The sequence below is a fragment of the Heterodontus francisci genome, chromosome 31 (assembly GCF_036365525.1).
Source record: "Heterodontus francisci isolate sHetFra1 chromosome 31, sHetFra1.hap1, whole genome shotgun sequence".
In the NCBI taxonomy this organism is placed as follows: domain Eukaryota; kingdom Metazoa; phylum Chordata; class Chondrichthyes; order Heterodontiformes; family Heterodontidae; genus Heterodontus; species Heterodontus francisci.
The window spans coordinates 60,535,392-60,558,047 of NC_090401.1; the positions used below are offsets into that span (position 1 = coordinate 60,535,392).

A 22,656-nucleotide genomic window follows, 5' to 3' on the forward strand; every position below is an offset into this window, starting at 1 on the left:
TGACTTCAAAACTCTGGTATAAATGGAACGTGAGCTGTTATTAATCTAAGAACTACTCACAGAGGTAGATGAAGAATATATTTATATCTACGCACTATTACACTACATAGGAGAGGATTAATCCAGTTGTTTATTATAGAAAAGTCAAATTAACAAAATGATGGAAACAGCAGGCAGGGGATGTTTAACAGGTTAATGTACAAGTATTACTGACGGCTTGGCAGCAATTTCTGTTTGTGATCTATAAATTGTATCACTGACTGTTGCTTGGCTCCAGCTTTGTAACTCCTACTGCTTCCTGGGTCTTTGTTTAAAGAAAATAGCAGGAAAATGATTTTTCACCTTACCCATAAACACATCTCCGAAACATCCCTGACCAAGTTTTTTGTCCAAACTCAGGGATTGCCGATTTATCTCCCATGCATCTTTACCCAATCCTAGAGTCTGTGGTGCCTCACCCGGACAAGCCTTGATTAACACATGGCACAAACCGTCAGTATGATCTGCAGGGAATGGATGCAATGGAGGTAGGATGTAAACATGTTCACATGCATTAGTGCCTAAAGGACTTGCGACTATTGCAGCTGACATTGGCATCTTTTGGATAACAGATTATTCTCAGTTTACTCACTCCAGTGTAAGTATGAGCCAGTTTGCAAGTGCTAATGGGTTTAGGACTAAAAGGAACCATCTGTGTAAGGATAAGTTTATCCTCAGGCCTCCTGTTAAAGTTTGTACAGGGTACAGGGTTAACTGTAGAGAGGCACAGCAACCAAATAAGCAAAATGCTTTTCAGCATATTTTTGAAGTGCCATGAAGAATTCACCATAAATATGAATTTGAATGCTTCAATTTGGAGCATCAATGAACTAGAAAAGGGTACAATAAACAAGCTTCATCAGAAGACCAGTCAATACATTGATTAGTATCACTCATAGGACAATTCCAATGTTTGGAAATTTTGATACAAGTATAATAATTAATATTTGCATTGCCAATAACCTAATTATATCAAAGAAGTCATTATCAATTAATGCACCATTCCAGATGGATGCTTATTAAGTTATACCAGTACTCTGATTGCCTGAATGGACTTCTTCGCAGAGTCTGTATAACTATATTACTGAGCAGTAATGTCTGTTGGTATCTTCAACCAACTTGGACTCATTCACAATGTATCCAATATGCAAATGGGAAGAAGTGATGTAGAATTTGTACAAGACATTGAATAGGCCACAGTTGAAGCACTCTTTGCACTTCTGGGCATCCTATTATAGTCAGGATATTGAAGCAAAGAGAAGAATACAAGTGGGAGCCAGTAGAATGATAGCAAAAATGAGAGATTGTAGCAATGAAGGAAGGCTAAAAAAATTTAAACTTTTAATTGGAACAAGAGAAGTTAAAGTGATAATCTAATAGAGGTTTATAAAATGATGAAAGGTTTTATCAGGATAAATAGTGAAATTTGGGTGGCAGATCAAAGATTTCTTTTTTCCCCCACAGAAAGTTATTAGAACATGGATGATCACAAGTGGCTATCAAAGCAGAGAACATAACGTTATTTAAAATGGAAGCTGGATAAATATTTGAACAGGGAGAGTAGAAAAGGATGTGGAGCATTGAACAGGGAAATGGGTTTAGAGTAAATAAATTCAAATGAAGGAGTTATATCACCTCGGATGATTAGCTAGAATTATCTCCTCCTGTGCTGTAATTTGTATGATTCTATCAAAGGCCAAATCACTTGGTGATTCCAAATGCTCAAATTGACAGTTTTATCCAATTTCAGAGAATAATGTGTTATTTCCACAAGGTAATCAATAGTTTCATGTGACAAAGACAAACCTCTGTGTTCCCTATATATAATCCAATTGCAAATGGGACATTTTTGGAACAAATGCCCATTTAGTGTACCACATGTCACTGCACATCAGCTGCAAGCCCCAACTCTGCCTTGACATGGGACAGTCCCTACCCATCCAGACTTCCCCAAACTGCCCATTGCCCAGCTTCTTGATCAGCTGCAAGGACTCCCGAGGTATTTCCCATACATCTTTGGTTTTGACCGAAAGGTCTGCCAGCTTCGGCATCCCTTTGTGACAGGGCACCACCAAGCGACAGCACAGGCCCGCAGCTCGTTCTGTGACCAGGGACATACCAGAGGCACAGGAGAGAAAAGCAAGAAAAGCAGACGAGAGTTAATCATGAGACAGCAGTAACTGACACCAAACACATACGTAATTACAGTAATGCACAATTACGTCCCTTCACCAAAAGCAAAAAATACAGTAGTCGCTTCATTGTAAGACTCTCGGACACACCAAACTCCCATATTCTGGTGATTTTAGCCAGTATTGCTCTGTGATTTCTTACTATTGTTAAGATGATTTAAAATCCCAAAAATAGCAACTTAATTGACAGCAGTGACTACCAGCTTCCACAAAGTGAATTAAGGGCAAGCAATGCTTGTCCAGTGCAAATATACAGGTGATGGTATTAAGGGGACAATTACTGAACATACAGTTCTTTCTTAGCCATCACAGCAAGAATGATAAGGGCAGGACCGAGGATTTTATTGGCCATTAATCTATTGAAATGTATCACATTTTCGAACACGCAGGCTATAAAAGTAATTACACATTGCAGAAAACTTGAATGAAATTTATTTCCCTTTTAATATTCTTGCCCCCTTGTGTTTTCCTCCCATCATTACACTTCCTCCTGGTAGAAGCAATGCATGGAGGTCAAACAATGGCGAAGTGTGGTCAGATTCATCGTCTAGTCTGACAAACTGATTAGTCACACAAACCATTGTCCATCTTATTAACAGATTTTGGAAGAATTGAAATATAGTGATACTGGATTATGTCATATGAAGCTATTTTTGTAATTATGCTAAACCTTTCTTCAATTGTTCGCTAATAAAACATAACCACTTCAATGCCGGGGTGGGGAGTGTTATTTCCATTGACTTAATCTGCTTTAATACACTCATTGTGGACATGTGAGGATATGCAATGAGTGACGCTAATATTTTGTACTTTCAAGCCTCTATTCCTTCCATCAATAATTTCTGCTTGATGGGAATCATAAGCCTTTCATCTTTCAAGATGAACTTGAACGAAAATTTTCCTTTCAATGCCCAGGATATAGCATCTGAAATGGAACATATCCACGAATTCTCCCTCCATCACTATCCAAATAGATCTTTACTGTCAAGTGCAGGGACTGTCTCTATTACGTTGCACTAATAGTGATTTCTAAGGTGAAGTTTTAAATAGCATTGGTTGTAATGCTGATTAATTTACATCTCCTACCAATCCAAAGGATTCAACAAGTCTATAATGTTCCAAATCAAGTAAACTACAGATTTGGTCAGAGTACGGGATATTTAATGAACAACTCTCAGTTTCTCAATTGGGAGAAAGGTTTTGCCTAATATATCCCATACATTTGAAAGACAGGAGGCAGACGTTCACACAGAACAATAACAGAGACTGTTCTTCATAGGGTGCTTTCAATTGATGAGTGAGTTTGAAGTTCATTGGTACTGAATCGCTAGTAAATTTTCTAAACCCCTTCAGGTGGTTTAATCTGGATTCAATCTGATTATAACATTAGCGGCACCAGCAACCCAACCCAACAGCAGCAACACAGAGACACAGACTGAGATTGCCTGAACTGTCGCAAAGGCAATAAAAAAAAATAATATATTTTTTAAGTTGCATGCAGAGTGCTACAGTGTCTGAGCTTCTAAAAGTGAAAGTTAAATCCAACTTGTTTCAGTTTCTTATATGGATTTGTACATTGACACACAATTCTGTTTGAAATATTTATCACCAATATACATAAAGATCCAATAGACATTAGAGAAGCCACGAGCATTCAGTGAAAATAATAATTAAAATAGCACAAGCTCACTTTTTAGAAACATTAATTATTTTTCAGGTTTACCCCCTTATAGTAATGGTTTTGATTTTCGAGTCTGTAAGCCTGCTATTGCAGTGTAAATATCAGCACTGTACCATTCTACAGAGCAAAACGCACCACACATTAAACAGCTGTTAGAAGCAAACATACATATTTCAGAGTAGAAGATTTTATCAGTTTGGAAATAAATTGCAGCAAAAATGGTCTTTGAAGTCATTACAATATTTGAGAATCTTGTCAATGCATCTCCGCTAAATATGCAATAAAGTCGAATTATATTTAACTATTAACTAACTCATCAGAGCCTTGAAATGACTGCTTCCAATATAAGTGTACAAATATAAATTCATTCTTTCTTAATTCAAAGGAGGAGCTCATAACCGATTTGGTGAAAGCTGTAAGTGATAGAAGACAGTTTGAATAGCAGAATGTTGCAATGGTCTCCCCCCTGTTGAGTACATTAAGGTTGAATCTATCCTCTCTTTACTTGTTCACTTAGTGCTGTGATTCACCAATAATATCTCATATTGTAATATAGGTAACATAGTAATACAGCACTCCGCTTAATGTGCTACTGCGAGTTTGGATGGGGACTTGTGCCTGTCGAGGAGGTAGACAGTCATTTATTGAGGGAAGTCAAAAAGATGTGAATCACCCAACACTCTTTTCACTCTGCTCTTTCGATGCTGATCACCTGCTAACTTCCTGGCTGCGGCTGATGTGAGTGGGAAGAATTTTAAAATAAAAATACCCAAAATGAGACAAAAGGTAACAATGTAATACTCATCTCAGCCAATTGCTAGGGGATTTTTTGATTCTAGAATACAAGATACGGTTGAAATTTTGTTTACATATGTCGCCAACTCATTTTATGTTTTGTTTATTAACCGTGTAGAAAACCCAACAATGAATGCAGAAGTGGGGAAAAAATGCATGTACAACTCATACAGGTTTTTGCTGAGTTAATGCGGGTTCTAACATTGTCACTTATAGCAGACAGCGTTAATTTTTCAGAAATCTTTATTGTTAGCTATTATCAGACATTGTATTAATTCTTATTTTTAAAAATATAACAAAATAATCCACCCAATGGAAAAGCATTGAATAAAACTCAAACTATGCAACAAGAGCTGTAAATATAATTTAATAACTAATAATATACAAGACCTGCTTTAAGATATTTGGCCAGAGTGGGGATTCAATACACTGATTTATCAGGGGATGTTCTCCTAGTCCTGTCTCTGGGTCCATTGATCACCTGGGCGTATGAAATGCAGGACTGGTTGTGGAGCAATGGAGGCCCATTATGGGCTCTTTGGTCAGCCTTCCATTTAAATGAATGGACATTAAATAGACTGGTTGTCACAAGGGCTCCCCCCAACCTGATTTCCTATACTCACGGCCCTAAAATGTTGCACTAGTCGCAGGTGCTCGATCAGGAAAATATACCTACAATTTCAGGCAAAGGTAAAGGGTTCTGAACAGCTGAAGCAGATACAGTTAACACTTAATATTTAACCAAATAATGTTTATTTGGAACCCATGTAGGCACAAAATCTTGTGAAGCAGACAATTGACAGTCAAATTTTCTTTAGACAGGAAACACTTAAGACGTTAACATGAACACCCCATCACAATACAAACACATCAACTCTACCTAATTAGGCAGTTTATTGGCTTTACTTCTGGCTAAACATTCTCAGCGCAACTCTGGATAGCAGGATGTAATCTAATCGCACACTTAATTTTTCAACAACAGATTTTCAGTGCCTCAAATCTTACAGAAATATTACCAACACATGAACAAAGTTATAAATATAAATATCAAAAGGATGGAAAAAATATTGTTCAATATGTTTTTGGTTTCAAAACTAATTTTGTTTAAAGTTTGATGTTCAATTAATGATTATGTTTTAGTTTGTTTTTTTGAAGGGACCATTCCTGTTTAAATAAGGAATTGCCCAGTACGCTGTTCTGTTCAATTACCTCTAGCGTATTCTTTAAAAGTAATTATTGGCCCCTTCCAAATGCTTCATGTATTTTTGTTATAATCTCAGTCATGCATTGCACGTACCTGTGTAATGATGGACCAGCTGTGGTACAGTCTCAAACTGGGCCCGTGTCGTGATATAATACCCACCATTATCCAGTTTACGGATCTTATAATGTTTCACGTGGTCTCCTTTTACCTCATCCCAATCCCGGATGGACAAGGAGTAGGCACCTAGGTACAGAGGAAGACAATCTGTCACTAAATATCTCTAAGCACAACAGCCATTATTCATGACCAGTTCTCCATCTTGGTGAAAGAGGATGCTTGGTATTCTCACAGTGGTACCAGTCTTTTATTGCAGAATTCGAGTGTTAAGCCAGCAAAGCTGTGTGAGTGACAGGAAAGATTCAATTTTGGAGCTGTTCTCTCCTAACCTGTGCATTCTCATTACTGATTTCTGTCCAGAGGCTGTGAATATCATCTCCAAGGCTAAAAGAAGGTATCTGAAACATGTTTACCACCCCCTCCATGCCTCACTCTTTTCCATGCTCATTAAGATGTGGGATATCTATCCTGGGGGAGAAATACTTTCTCATTCTAGCATCTAGAACCAATATCAATATTGGGAGTTCAACGATTACAGAGTCAGATGCAAGGAGTTCCTTTTAAGTTCCCTTAATCCAGTCTCAGTAATAAACAGTTTTTGCACTAATCCCGCTTTGATGGAGATTGCCAATTCATCTTGAATTATTACTGAATTATGGACAGTAGCAACAACTTGCATTTATATAGCACTGTTAACTTAGGGAAACGTCCCAAAGGTACTGAAGATGCAGTTTCGTACTGTTGACTTACACCCATCAGGAACTGGATTTAGAAGACCTAAATCCATTTGATGCAAGGACATTGGAAAGAAAATTTTAATTTGATTTAGATCCCAGAGTGAAAAGGGGGTGTCAACCAGCTCGTAACTCAGTCTCCCTTTACCACCTATACTATCAATTTAAAGAATGGAGCAGAAATAGATCTCTTGTATTTTGAAGCCATGGCCTTAGTGGCGCAGTGGTTAGCACCGCAGCCTCACAGCTCCAGCGACCCGGGTTCGATTCTGGGTACCACCTGTGCGGAGTTTGCAAGTTCTCCCTGTGACCGCGTGGGTTTTCGCCGGGTGCTCCGGTTTCCTCCCACAGCCAAAGACTTGCAGGTTGATAGGTAAATTGGTCGTTATAAATTGCCCCTAGTATAGGTAGGTGGTGAGGGAAGGTGGGGATGTGAGAGGGTAATGGGATTAATGTAGGATTAGTATAAATGGGTGGTTGATGGTCGGCACAGACTCGGTGGACGGAAGGGCCTGTTTCAGTGCTGTATCTCTAAATAAAATAAATAAATAAAATAAATAAAGCTGCTGGATGAAACCAATTATAAGAACTTGAGATCATGTAATATCCATGTATAATAACATGTGAATCTAGAAAAAGAAACAGGAAACCTGAGAACATGAGAACAGAGTTAACGGCTGGGATTTTACCCTGGGCGGGCGGGAGGCGGCCACCAACTGAGAAGTCGGTGGCAAACCCGCTTCCGCCTCACCTGGGGATCCGACCCATATTTTGCGGGTCGCTGGGCTTCAATCGGTGTGGGGCAGGACTTCATTTGAGGGAGGAAGTCCCGCCTAATAGAACTGCTGGCCAATCAGCAGACTGGCAGCTCTTAGTCCCAGCAGCGCCACCCGGAGTGGTGACGACTGCTGGGACTGCAGCCCAGCTGACAGAAGAAGATGTTGGGGAGCCCGGAACAAAGGTAAGTTTTCGTAGCCTCGCTGGGGGTAATCAATCGGGCGCCGGCGAGGCAAGGGTGGTCGATTGGGGGGACTGGGGGCACGGGGGGGGGGGGGGGGGGGAGAGGGGGGGAATGGTGTGTTGGGGGTGGTTGGGGCAACGGGGGCAGACCGATCATGAGGGCCCTCCCCAGGCTGTCAAAAAGCCTCCTGCTTTTGTCAGGCGGCTTCTCTCAGGTCTAGGACACCCGCTTGCCACGCGTAAAATTCACGTGGAGGAGGGCGGAGGCCTTTAAGTGGCCATTAACTGGCCACTTAATGGCTTTGGGCAGGCGGGCCATTTCTCAATGCCGCCGCCCTGCGTAAAGTGGCGGTGGAGGTGGGAGCAGGTCCGGAAGGGCCCCTAGAGCCTCCCCCTCCATTTTACGCCGCCTCCTTGCTACCATCCCATTCTTCGGCAGGGGCGGGGGGGGGGGGGAAGCGTAAAATTCAGCCGAAGGTTGCAGACCTGAAACATTAACTCTGTTTCTCTCTCCACAGGTGCTGCCAGACCTGCTGAGCATTTCCAGCACTTTCTGTTTTTATTTCAGATTTGCAGCATCTGCAGTATTTTGCTTTTGAGTCAGGTGGTGATGTGATCGACTGACCTTTGGTTGTTTCACTCTCCCGAATGAGGAAGGTACCTCGTGGATTACCAGGACACAACAACATCCTCTCTGCATCTTTTCGACCCATCTTCCCAAAGTACCATCTGCACAAAGAATAGAAATAGAAAAATAATGAACATAAAATACTCCTGATGCTGGGGTCACCAAGAATTTATTGGTCTGCAAGCATTTTTATGGCAAGTATATGATCAGAACACAATCAGGTAAAGAAGTGTCAGTCATCTGAATGTGGCAATTAAATAGCAAATACAGTTCAGATGGTTGTGCAAACCACATTCAAATGTCGTAAACACTTATTGCCATGTGTCGCAGCCATTCTCTAAAATGTCAGAACATAGCTTGGTTACGTACTCTTCTGCCTGGATGGAGTCAACAGGAGCCACATAATTACTGGGAACATATCCCGTTTTCCCAGTTGTCAGTGAGCGAGCCTCCCACCAATCTCCTTCTCTGAAAAACAATGAAGATACAAAGAACACATGAGGGTAATTTTTTTTTTTTGTAAAAATAAGTTCACATGAGTTTACTGGAGTCAATTCTTTGAGCCCGTATAACAATCTAATTTTGATAAGTACATGTGGGAGAACGAAATAGAAGGTGACGGGGGGGATCGGCCATTTAGGAATGAGGTGAGGAGAAATTTCTTCACTCAGAGGGTGGTGAATCTTTGCCATTCGCTATCGCAGAGAGCTGTGGATGCCGAGTCATTGACTATTTTCAACGCAGAGGTTGATAGATTCTTTGGCTCTGGAGATAGTGCGGGAAAGTGGAGTTGAGATCGAGGTTCAGCCATGATCTTATTGAATGGTGCAGCAGGCTCGAAGGGCTGAAGGGCCGACTCTGGCTCCTGTTCCTTGTGTTAGGCTAATGGGGTTAGATGAAGAGAGGTGGGAGGGGGCTTGTGTGGAGCTTAAACACCAGCCTGGACCTGTTGGGCTGAATGGCCAGTCTTTATGCTAGAAGTACTTTGTAAAATTGCTCAAACATAACATAAGAGAACTTTTAAACGCAGCACCTTCCTCCGACACAGTGAAATCTGTCCTCCACATACAGACAACTAAAACTTCATCTCAGCTCCTACAATAAACAATTGAATACTCAGAGCCAGAAGTCATTGTATCTCAGACTTTTTTCTATATAATTAGGAAGTGATGAGTTCTTTATTAATCCAGCAGGTACTGATACGTACTCCCAGAACCCTACCACCAGTGGGCACGATCCTTGGAAACATCACAAGAGGATGGGACACTGCAGTGAAAATGCTTTTAGAGATGTTTTTCTCTTTCCACAAACCTTGAGTACAGTAATTGGTAGATGGGTTAGAGGGGAGTTGAGGAGAATTTTTTTTCCACCCAGAGTGTGGTGAGGGTCTGGAACTCACTGCCTGAAAGGGTGATAGAGGCAGAAACGGTCATTACATTTAAAAAAGTATTTGGATATGCACTCAAAGTGTCGTAACCTACAAAGCTACTGACCAAAAGCTGGAAAGTGGGATTAAACTGGATCATTCATTTCCAGCCAGCACAGACATGATGGGTCGAATGGCCTCCTTCTATGCTGTAAATTTCTCTGATTCTATGAATCCTTGATTCTTGACACTTGCTGAGGTAGGAATAAGAAGCCAAAAGCTCAGTGTGCTGATTGATGCCAGGCGCAAGATTGTGATGTGTCTTGAATCTAAGTTTGAAGTGTCTTTCCAGTCATAAATGTTTGATGCTCCATCATTAGGTTGCTCTCCGGATTGCAGGCTGGACCTGCAGGCAGCTAACCTTTACCAATGTCGATCGAGATCAGACGCTTGGGGTGACTGGTTTTTCCTCTCTTTATGTGACAAGTACCAGGCTTTCACTGTATGCCTTCCCTGACTGCCTAACTGACACTAGCCCGAACAGTCAAAAAAGATCATATATGTGCTAAATGATAATAGCAATCTTTAAAAAAACAGGAAATCTAGTTTGTATGGCACAGCAACAGTCAGTGTGGACTCCACGATTTGAAGATTCAATCGGATGTTCAGTATCAACGTCTTTCTTCTTTCAGAAGTGTTTGATAGCACCTCACTCTTCCGGGAAAAGCAGGGAATTCTCCCAGTGCCTTCATGGAAATGTTAGCCATGATTAACTAATCTTTTATCTCATTGCTCTGTGTGACAGACTGCTGTGGAAATCAGCTGCCGTGTGTCTCTACTATATAAAAATGATAACATTTCAAAAGTAATTCACTGGCTGTGAAGCACTGAGTGACATCCTGAGGATGTGAAAGGTGCTATATAAAGGCAACATCATTTTCCTTTCAGAAAAGGTTGATCTAGCCAGTTTTTGTTTTTGATTATTATAGAAAATTACATCAGCAAAAGGACCTTTTTTTTAAATCAAAACCTGTTAGGTTCATATCAGAGTCTTGCAGTGTTTTAAAGTGCTGAAGAAAAAGTCTAGAGTTTCTACAGATCTACCACACTGAATGAAATACTGATGGATACTGAGATTGATGCTGAATACTAACTGGAACAGCACAGCCATCTACTGTCGATTCTGCGAATTGTGGTTCTTTGTAAGGTGGCAATAATGGGGTGGATTTTACAGGCCCCACGATGTCGGGGGTTGTGGCGTTGGGGGCGGGCGGGGTCCCGGAAAATATCTGCAGGAGATGCCCGCCATGGCCTCAACGGCAGGAAGGCGCAGCCTGATATTGCTGGTGGTGGTGAGGCCTCGTGGCGACACCCCACCACCGCATCCCCCCAACCCCCGAGCCGCTCGGCGACGGGAGGCCACTCCAAATAGTTAAATTTATTAAAATAAATGAATTAAATACTTAACCACTCCCGCCATCCGTCCCGCTCCGATATTGTAGCTGGTGGTCGGCACTCCCGCGCCTTCGGATCTCCATTTGGAGATCCAATGCAGGACACTGGTGGGGAGGGGGGAGCAGGTAAATATTTCAGTGCTGGGGGAGTGGGGTGAAACTCTTCCAATTGGTGTAGTGGATGGCGGGAAGGGTTAAGGATAAAAGTTTGTGAACTTTGGAGGGCGGGAAGGTCAGGTACACAAGGGGGAGGGAGAGGGGACGGAATGAAGTGTTTGTTAATTGGGGAGTGGTGGGAGAGGGGTTAGAAACATTTATTTAATTTTTTAAATTTAATTTGCAATGCCTTTATCTTTAAATATGTAAATGAAATGGAAGGGCCTGAAGCCCTTTAAAAATGGGGTCAGCGCCTGCGCAGTGGCCCGTGACACTATTGCCGGGGACGGAACGCCCGCCCCCTCCATGTCATTGTGCGGGGGGGGGGGGTTCCGTCCCAGCCATTTAAATGAGTCACCATGCTGAATATTGCGGCCGCTCCACGACCACCATTTTGAAGTCCGCGAGCCAAGCTTGTAAAATGCAGCCCAATAAATGTTTAATGAGGATCGACTGTGCAGAGCTGGCAGTGTATCAGAAAGTTCCAAAATTAAACAATGAAGAAAATGGTACTTGTGTGATCAAATAGCAGCACACCTTGGGAAGGATATATTGGCCTTGGAGGGAGTGAAGTGTAGATTTACTACCTGGACTCCGAGGGTTAAATTATGAGGAGAGAATACACAAGCTAGGGTTGTATTTGCTGGAATGTAGAAGTTTAGTGGGTTATTTGATCAAAGTTTTCAAGATATTAAGGGGAACAGATAGGGAAGATAGAGAGAAACTACTTATTCTGGTTGGGGAGTCTAGGACTAGGGGGCAGAGTCTAAAAATTAGAGTCAGACCTTTCCGGGTGAGATTAGGAAACACTTCTTCACACAAAAGGTAGAAGTTTGGAAATCTTTTCCACAAATGGCAATCGATGCATGATCAATTGTAAATTTTTAATCTGAGATTGATAGATTTTTGTTAACTAAAGGTATTAAGGGATTTGGGCAAAGGCAGGCACATGGAGTTAGGCCGCAGACCTCACTGTCTAGTAATACAGGCTCGAGGGGCTAAATGGTCTTCTTTTGTTCCTGTGCTCCTAGCAACACTGGGCTTTGTAAAGATGCCGTGGGGCTGGACTGCTCGGGAATGAATATTATTTTTCCAGTGTATACTGGAAGTTTCTCATCTCCTTTCCCTTGACTTTATTATTGGTGTTAATTGTGGATGTCAAAGCCATCTATTCAAATGTTTCCAAATTACTCTGACAGGACAACTCAGGTCTGTTTGTGCTGTACAGAATGGGTCACAAACTGTGTCTGCAACTTCTGTGACTGCCTGCAGTGTCGGATCCTACAGTACATGCCTGTAGCATGTTTATTCACGTCAAACAGGCACGATGGTGGAGAAAAAAACAGCAGTGAACTTGAACTCTGGAGTTAAGAGGAGCAGCTGATGGTGATATTGGAGCTACACTGTGTTTACTTGGGCAGGTGTATACACCATAATAAGTGGAAATCAGAGAAATGCCCCCATTCTTGATTGAATAGCATTAACACGACCTCCAGTATGGGCTGGAAGGGACATCAGTGTCAAATTAACGCTGACAATAGACAAAAACGCATTGACCCACAAAACAGCAGCTGAGATTCTGGACTGGATTCCACCATCAAAATATCTTGTCCTGCCTGGTTGGGAATGATCATCCCAATCCAGGAATAGTCAGACTCCAGGATATAAATCTCAGAATTGGACGACACCTGAAGAGAAGTCAACTATCGCAACACCAGGAGGACGAGAAAGAAAATCAGTAACCCAATTAAAGCAGTTGCTGAGGGGACTTCAGTCTTGATAGGAGTTTGATGCACAAACTCCTTTCTACTTTATCACCTCTTGTCTTCTACAGCCATTCGACCAGACGGATTTGCAAGAATGTGCTGAAGAGCTAGTCCAGGAGGGTGGCAGATTCAGACAGGACAGTTTGTGTTGAGTCGAAGAACCTTGAGACACTTCTATTTTCTTTGCTGCTTCAGATGACAAGACTGAGCAGAGACAGAGCTACATAGGATGAGCTGTTGACAAGACTATACCCTCCGGAACTGGTCCAGGATTTAGGTAAAATTCTATGCAATATCCTTTATGAATTGGCTCTGTTTCTAGAGTTATTGCAAAAGTGATACATTATATATGTGGGGAAGCTTCTGAGATGTACAATAGGAATCACAGAGAGTAAGAAGGTAAATGACATTAAATATGAAAATTGGAGTCTAACAAACGACTCAAATATTTCCCTTTCAACTCTGATTGAACTCTATCATCTATCCCCTATTCTATTCCCAATAGTTTCTTTCCAGCTTAATACACCACATCAATTTCATTAATTTTGCTTCAAATCTCCCTTCACCCCATCCCATACCTTTACATGATTCATCTCTGACTCTTCCCTTCCAGAACTTTCCTTTATCTCTGGGGACGGGCTTTCTCCTGACTTGTTACAAGCCCACTGACTCCCACAATCAGACGGATTATACTTTCTGCTTCCTATAAGGACTCCGTTCCATTCTCCCAGTTTCTCTGTCACATCTGATACCACCCTCCATACCAGAACTTCCAAAATGACCTCCTTTTTCCTCAGCCTATTGATTCATGTGATATTTTCCTGAATGTTAGAATGTTCTTGCACTTCTAATTTTGCTACCGAGTCATTTGGATTCCATGTAAGACAATTTTTACAAAGTTTGCATTGCTACTTGATTACACTGATGTTTAACATTTCTTATACTATTTCAGAGTGTGCTCTGCTTTTGGTGTTTCTTTCCACTTTAACATTCCTTACAGCTTTATTGACATGTTCTGAGTCGATCCTAAATGTTACAGATCAAAAGAATGTGCAGAAGCTGGTAGTGACATCCCAGTGATGACATCACAGACATCCCAGTGATGACATCAAAGACATCCCGATGATGACATCACAGACATCCCAGTGATGACATCACAGACATCCCGATGATGACATCACAGACATCCCAGTGATGACATCACAGACATCCCAGTGATGACATCACAGACATCCCAGTGATGGCCTGAAATTAATTCCAATCAAACACAAACTTGACAACAGAATTTTCTGCAATGGGACATCTCATGGGATGCTCTGGCTGTTAGATTTGTTCCCATACTCTTCAAACTCAAAGACCTTTTGCTCACAAAATTTCAGGAAGTATGAACTAATAACAGCCTGGCGAAGGCAACAGGCTATCTGGGACCTCAGGGAGCAACAGGACCAACAGTCTATCTCCCTAACCAATGAGAATGAAGGATTGAGAAAGAAACAGAGAAATGACAAAGAAGGAAGGTGTAATAGAGTCAAATTAGTTTCAGAAAGAGAAAAAAGGGAAAGAAAAATTGGATTGAGAGAGTAAAAAGAGACAGAAGGGAAAAGTAAGAAAAAATAAAAAAAATAAATTTGACCTTTGATTGCCAGTCATTAACAATTATCACATCATGAAAAGGGTACTTGGACATTTAATTACTTGACTTAACTTTCTGGTGAGTTTAATGTGTAACCTAAAGAGTAAATGCAGCAACTTCATGAAACTCATGGAAAGGTTGAGGACGAGATACCATGAGTGGAAAGATAACAGTGGAGTGGAACAAATCACCCAGCAACTTGTGCGAATCGAGGTGGAGTGGGGGGTGCGGAATTTCATCCTGGCGGCAGGGAGTCTTGATATCGGGAGATCCACATGCTGAGATCCCCACGATGCCTCTTTTCCAGAAGGCCCGCTGTATTTAGTGCCAATTGGGCACTTAAGTGGCCAGTGACAGGCCTTCGTGGACCCCATTGATGGAAGTCCTTCCCTTGGAGCTGCAGCACCACCACGGAGGTGGTGGCTGCTGCTCGAGGTGACCGTCCTGGAGGCCGAGGAGCGTCGCTGGAGCCAAGCCTCAGGTAGGCCAGGATGAGCAGCGACAGGGTGAGTGGGGGTCGGGGGGGGGGGAGGGTCAGCAGCAAAGGCAGGGCGTGACCCTCAGTGGGCACCCCCCCCTTCCCAATGCCAGGTCCCTCATTCAGGCACTAAGTACCTTTTAACACCCCGGAGCTGGGAAGCAACCCACACGTCTTTCCGCGGTGTGCTTCCCATGCAGCGTCAGGGCCGCCTGCCGCACAGCTAATTGCGGCTGTGGCAGGAGGAGGCCCTTAATTGGAGGTTAATTACCCAGTTAAGGGCCTCAGTTGGCAGTGGGGTGGGAAGGCCATTCACATGCTTTCCCGTCCCGGACTAAATTTTGGCGGAAGCCGAATGGTGGCGGGAACCCCTCCCCCCGCCACTACTCCACCCAATTTTATGCTCTCCCCACCTCCAAACCCGCTGCAGGGTTTCTGGCCGATATGCACATTAAACATGCCATTGTGTTTCTATGCTTTTGTTCGCTGTTGATGAAAATGCTGCCACCAGGGGGCAGTAAAAGCCCACATTTTAATTGCTTTATTTTGCAGCCATAATGATTCTTACAAATCGTGAAATCACTAAATGTAACATTATTATTGTTTAGAAAATGGTTTCAATGTGAAAATTAGAAGAGAACATCAATTTATCTGGAACAGTGTTGCAGAAGCTGGTGCAAAGAGCACTAGAATTTGGAGACTAAAGCAACCTAACAAAGCAAGTACATTTCCTCCTCAGTCTACTTGCTTTTTTTTGGTCTGTTTCAGCAAGGTGCCAGGATCCACAGGCTGACTCGTGATAAACACAGTGTCAGTGTGAATCCTGCTTTTATATTTAAGCTGCATGAATTGTCTGGAATTGAGAAAGAAGCTGCACCAGAAGTGCTAGATTTTAGCCTGTTACAGTAAAACCCACAGCGCCGGGATTCCAAGTGAACAAAAATCAAATCCCATGGAAAATTAAATTAAACTGTTTAACACAATGTTACTATCAGAATCCAACAGAATGTCTATAGTGTTAAAATCACAAAATAAAGACTCGACAGATTCCTGCTTTCCTCCTGCTCCCCAAAAATACAAAAATAAAACATGAAGTCAAAACCAAAACCTTGGGTACTTGTCAATCATCCCAGTTTCTGTGTCACGTTAAAACAGTGATGAATTCTCAGGAAAACTGCACTTCCTCACTGCCAATCCTCAGTCAGTCAGTAAGGAAGAATAACATGTCACTGTAGGTTCTCTGCTCTGTGTTTTGACAGTGCGGACCATGCACACATAAGGAGACATTTGACCTGTGTGTTTTGAGTACCTGTCACCATCCAACAAATAACTTTATATCGAGTCATACTTACGAGCTATTGATTACATGGAACTTCTCTCCTTTCCTGAAGGTGAGGTCGTCCTCCGTTCTGGCATCATAATCGTACAGTGCTACAAACAGGGTCACTCCTCCTGTTTCAATCAAACACAAAACTACATGTAACAGCAGAAGAATGGGATAGAAAAAATTTGTAGAGGTTTCATTATACTTTAACCCCTCCTCATTCTGTGAGGGAAGATTCCTCTCGTGTACATTATTCATAAACAGGTTTACAATCTTGCTGGATGCTTGCTCAGTGAAAACCTTCCCCTTCGTCGAATAACAATGACTGCTGTGGAATCTTGTTCACAAGTGTTTGAATGTAGAGTAAATTGCTCAAAGTGTCTCTCCCAAGATCTCTGCACTCCTCTAATTCTGGCCTCTTGAGTATCCCCCCCGATCACCATCACTCCAGTATTGGAGGCCGTGCTGGACATTTTGTTACAATGGACGTTGTACGGTTGTTGGATCAGGTGGATGGCAGGATAAAGCAGGGCAGGCAACAAGGACACAATAAAGACACTAAAGATTCAATTAATGATGTATGGAGCTAAGAGGGATCAATTATGAAGACAGGTTGTGTAGACTAGGCTTGTATCCCTGCGAACAGAGAAGATTAGGAGGTGATCTAATTGAAGGGTTTAAGATGATTACAGGAGCTGGCAGGGTCGATAGAGGGAAACTGTGATCTCTGCTGGAGAATCTAGAAAAGTGGGCACAATCTTAAAGTTAAGCTAGGCCACTGAGGAAGCACTTTTTCACATAAAGGGTAGTGGAAATCCGGAACTCTTACCCACAGAAAACTGTTGAGGTTGAGGTGACTGAAAACGTCAAAACTCAATTGACAGGATTGCTATTAGGCAAGGATACTAAAGGTTACAGAACCAGGGTGGGTAGATGGGCTGCAGATCAGCCATGGTCTAACTGAATGTCAGAACAGGCTTGAGGGGCTGAATGGCCTATGCCTGTTCCTATGAAGGAGTGCAACGTGGTCACTGAAACCCTGGCCACTGACAGTCAGAAGTAGCGAACTTAAGCGATGGAAGGAGTGAAGGGCTTTGAGCTACATCATGTCAAAATAGAGGCAAGACGCTAGAGTCAGAACGATTGACAATGTCAGAGGAACCAAGTGGAGTCTCTCATCCTCCCAGGAACATAGTTACATGACGGGTGGGGGTGACAATGCCTGTCACTTACTGATCTCTTGTCAGCAACGCATCCATCTCCCAAGAACTTAAGCTCCCCTTCATTGTTGGCACATTCATCCCTGAGGGTGAGGACACGTCACCATTCTAATCCAGTCTAATACTTAATGAATCTTTCCCTTTCAGGCATGCCTTATTTGGGTTGTTTTTTGTTAAAATCGGGTTGGGAAGGAGAGGAGAGTTTCTTGTTGGAAGGCTGACAGAGGCTGCCTCTTCTCAGTGGTCAGGCAGCTGCTGTAGTGAGGCTAATCTTTTTCAATGGCTGATTTTAGATAAAGGGTAGAAAAAGGGTTGGGAGCAACACATCAGCAACATTCTCCATATTTGTGGCCAGACCATCAAACTACTACAACAGTTGACAGAGCAGAATTGAATGGCAACTGTCGACTCAAAAGCGTGAAACAGGAAGTGAGGTTTGTGGGCACAAACTGCATGATATAAAAGGGGAGCTTGTCTATAAAAAGATACTCACACAAAAAGCATGCCAAAGGTTTTCCTACTTTCAGCTACAGATCTCTAAGCATTTGGGCGTTGGTCTTTGACTAAGGAAGTGGATCAGTACAATTTTAGAAAATGAGTATTTGGAACATTAGCAATCCAGAACACTTTGCCTTGCAAACAAATTCCCTCATTAATGTTACAACCTTTTTCTTCTAAAACTGCAAAAATCTGTATTATTGTTTAGATGGCCTGTCTTGAATCTCTTTGCTTCTAAATATCGTTATATTTTTTATTTAAGGCAACACTTTCTCTATGCACAGGCCTTGCATGTGCCACCTGTGACCCAGAGGGTGTCTAACCTTCCCCTAAGTCTACCTCAGAGCCACCCGTCTGCTGTTTATTACTGCTAAAAGCAGCTCCTGTGCAGCTCTATGCTAATTCTCCTCGTGACCCTTTCCAATTCATTCTCCAGCAGCTTTTGTTATCTGGATCAGCTGCAATGTCTCCTTGCAGGATCACTAGGCAACATAGCAACTCTGAAGGGAACTGCTCTTGAATTGTGATTTTAAATGCTCTCCATTATCTATATCCGTGAGTCAAAGAGCTATGGGACAAGATGAGAATATATACAAGTACATTTCTTTTCAGTATGCCATTTGCAGTAATTGTAGGAGTTCTGGAGGTCTTTCTTACTTAAAATATTTTGTTTAACCATTATTTCAGACTATTTTAAGCTATGGAACGTTTATTTTGTTACAGACTTTCAGTGCATAGATCATTCCTCATCACCGTACAACAGGATCTAAACGCTTGCGAATCATTGTTTAATCATGATGAACCTAAGCAGCTGAATAAACAGGAATTTCAGCCTCTCCAATTGCAGCATTTACTAAATAAAATGCGTCAGGAAAAGACAGAAAAGAATCCAATTCATCAGTGCCCTAAACCGAAAAATCAAACTGTTTCCACTTGTAAAGACTTCAGAGTTCTTTTGTAGATCTACTTTGCAGAGTCTAAGTCCTTAAGTGTATTTGGACAGATATGAATTCTGGAGGGGAGAGTGGTGGGCTTCTGCTGTGAGGGCCTAGGCTTTCAGTTCCTTCCTGTCTCCATGCAGTTTCCCTTCATTCAGGAGACTAGGACAGTTTTGATCAATACAGTCCTGCCCCATGTCGATGACAACTATCTGGAAGAGGCCACTTGTTCTTTTTCTCCACCGAGAGCAAACGCACTCTGCAATGATTGTTGCTTTTACCAGACCAAGTAAACTCTTCCATTGTCGAAACTCAAAAGGTTTAGCCCCGATAAAAATGACAATTCAGGTGAGTACGCAGCAGTTGATTCACTGAAATAGTATCAACTGCAACACTGAGGTGGGAGGTTGGATTTTTTTTAATATTCATTCATGGGCTGTGAGCCTCGCTGGCTTGCCAGTATCTATTACCCATCCCTAGTTGGCCTTAAGAAGGCGGTGGTGAGCTGAATAGTTTGCTAGGGCCATTTTAGAGAACAGGTTAGGCATTTTACAGAGCTGCGTTCAACAAAATGAACACGGAGTCAAAGGAAACATCAGGTGAGGATGACCGAAAACTTGGCCAAAGAGGTGAGTTTTAAGAGTCTTAAAGGAGCCGAGAAGTGGAGGGGCTGAGGGAGGGGTGGGGGGGGGGGGGTATTCAAGAGCATGGATGAAGGTAGCTAACGGCATGGCTGTCAATGGTGAGCTGCAGGGGTTGTGGGGGGAGGGGATTGCACGAGAGATCAGAGTCAGTGGAATTGAGAATTTGGGAAGAAGGGTGTGGAACAGGTTATACATGGCAGAGGGGTGATGCCATGAAGGGACTTAAACACAAGAATGAGAATTTTAAATTTGAGGCATTGGGTATCAGGAACCAATATAGCCGAGCATGTGGAATACAGGTGGTAGTTTATGATCTGAAGCTTACAGAGAGAGCAGAATTAGAGAGCAGCCAGCATGGTATTGGAATAGCCAGTTTTGTTGGCAACAAAGGCATAGATGAGGGTTCAATAGTAGATGGTCTGTCACTGCCCCGATCTCAGCACATGTTACAGAGGTGGCAGTAGATGTTTACATGTGATGAGGCAGGTACAAAGAGAGAAGGACTTACATTTATATAGTGCCTTTCATGACCTCAGGATGTTCCAAAGCCCAATGAAATACTTTTTGAAGTGTAGTCATAGAGTAATACAGCACTGAAACAGGCCCTTCGGCCCACCAAGTCTGTGCTGACCAACAACCACCCATTTATACTAATCCTACATTAATCCCATATTTCCTACCACATCCCAACCATTCTCCTACTACCTACCTACACCAGGGGCAATTTACAATGGCCAATTAACCTATCAACCTGCAAGTCTTTGGCTGTGGGAGGAAACCGGAGCACCCGGCGGAAACCCACGCGGTCACAGGGAGAACTTGCAAACTCCGCACAGGCGGGTTGAATCGAACCCGGGTCGCTGGAGCTGTGAGGCGGAGGTGCTAACCACTGCGCCACTGTTGTAATGTAGGAAACATGGTAGCCAGTATGTGCACAGCAAGATCCCACAAACAGCAATGTGTTAATGGCCAGATAATCTGTGATGTTGAATGAGGGATAAACATTGACCACGAGACCGGCGAGAACTCCCCAGCTCTTCTTCAAACTACTGCCACAGGATCTTATCTTTTACATCAATGATGAGGAGCCCAGCACATCATTTGGCTCGGGCTTCTTGATGCCATACTCGGTCAAATGCTGCCTTGATGTCAAGGGCAGTCACTCTCACCTCACCTCTTGAGTTCAGCTCTTCTCTCCATGTTTGGACCAAGGCTGTAATGAGGTCAAGAGCTGAGTAGCCCTGGTAGAACCCAAACTAAGCATTGGTGAGCAGGTTACTGCTGTTAAGTGGCACTTGATAGCATGGTTGATGACCCCTTCCATCACTTTGCTGATGATTGAGAGTAGACTGATTGGGCAGTAATTGGCCCAGATTGGATTTGTCCTGCTTTTTGTGGACAGATCATAACTGGGGAATTTTCCACATTGCTGGGCAGATGCCAGTATTGTAACTGTACTGGAACAGCTTGCCTAGGGCCGCAGCTAGTTCTGGAGCACACATCTTCAGTACTGTTGCTGGAATGTTGTCAGGGCCTTTGCTGTATCCAGTACCTTCAGTCATTTCTTGATATCACGTGGAGTGAATCGGATTGGCTGAAGACTGGCATCTGTGATGCTGGGATCCTCAGGAGGAGGCCAAGATGGATCATCAACTTGACACTTCTGGCTGAAGATGGATACAAATGCTTCAGCTTTGACTTTTGCACTGATGTGCTGGGCTCCCCCATCATTGAGGATGGGGATGTTTGTGAAGCCTCCTCCTCCTCCTGTTAGTTGTTTAATTGTCCACCACCATTCACGACTGGATGTGGCAGAACTGCAGAGCTTAGATCTGATCCATTGGTTGTGGGATCGCTTAGCCCTGTCTATTGCATGCTGCTTCCGCTGTTTGGCATGTAAGTAGACCTGTGTTGTAGCTTCACTAGGTTGACACCTCATTTTGAGGTATGTCTGGTGCCGCTCCTGGCATGCCCTCCTGCACTCTTCATTGAACCAGGGTTGGTCCCCCAGCTTGATGGTAATGGTAGAGTGGGGGATATGCTGGGCAATGAGGTTACAGATTGTGTTTGAATACAGTTCTGCTGCTGCTGATGCTCCACAGCACCTCATGGATGCCCAGTTTTGAGCTGCCAGATCTGTTCTGAATCTGTCCCATTTAGCACGGTGATAGTGCCACACAACACATTTAAGGGTATCCTCAGTATGACGACAGGACTTTGTTTTCATAAGGGTTGTGCGGTGGTCAATCCTACCAATACTGTCATGGGTAGAGGCATCTGCAACAAACAGATTGGTGAGGACAAGGTCTAGTAGGTTTTTCCCTCTTGTTAGTTCCCTCACTACCTGCCGCAGACCCAGTATAGCAGTTACGTCTTTTAGGACTCAGCCAGCTTGGTCAGTAGTGGTGCTACTGAGCCACTCAAGTTGATGGACATTGAAGTCCCCCACCCAGAGTACATTCTATGCCCTATCCACCCTCAGTGCTTCTTCCAAGTGGTGTTCAACATGGAGAAGCACTGATTCATTATCTGAAGGAGGGCGGTAGGTGGTAATCAGCAGGAGGTTTCCTTGCCCATGTTTGACCTGATGCATGAGGCTCCACGGGGTCCGGAGTCGATACTGCCAGGGAAACTCCCTCTCAACTGTATACCACTGTGCCGCCACATCTGGTGGGCCTGTCCTGCTGGTGAGACAAGGCATACTCAGGGATGGCGGTGTCTGGGACATTGTCTATAAGGTATATTTCTGTGAGTACGACTATATCAGGTTGTTGCTTGTCTAGTCTGTGGGACAGCTCTCCCAATTGCAGCACAAGTCCCCAGATGTTA

At 43.0% G+C, this 22,656-nt stretch overlaps 1 protein-coding gene across 12 annotated transcripts in view; it reads right to left on the minus strand.

Annotated features, from left to right (window-relative positions):
- yrk (Yes-related kinase) overlaps window positions 1–22,656 on the minus strand; it is a 334,423-nt gene that overhangs the window by 34,362 nt on the left and 277,405 nt on the right. For 10 of the 12 annotated variants that reach the window (XM_068011741.1, XM_068011737.1, XM_068011738.1 and 7 more), the window contains 5 exons: window positions 16,556–16,655; window positions 8,720–8,818; window positions 8,348–8,451; window positions 6,005–6,154; window positions 1,976–2,140 (listed from right to left, as the gene is read on the minus strand). In XM_068011741.1, coding sequence (XP_067867842.1) covers window positions 1,976–2,140; window positions 6,005–6,154; window positions 8,348–8,451; window positions 8,720–8,818; window positions 16,556–16,655 — 618 coding nt within the window. Of the gene's footprint in view, window positions 1–347; window positions 504–1,975; window positions 2,141–6,004; window positions 6,155–8,347; window positions 8,452–8,719; window positions 8,819–16,555; window positions 16,656–22,656 lie in introns of all 12 variants that reach the window. The other 2 variants (XM_068011745.1, XM_068011735.1) reach the window with 2 other exon arrangements.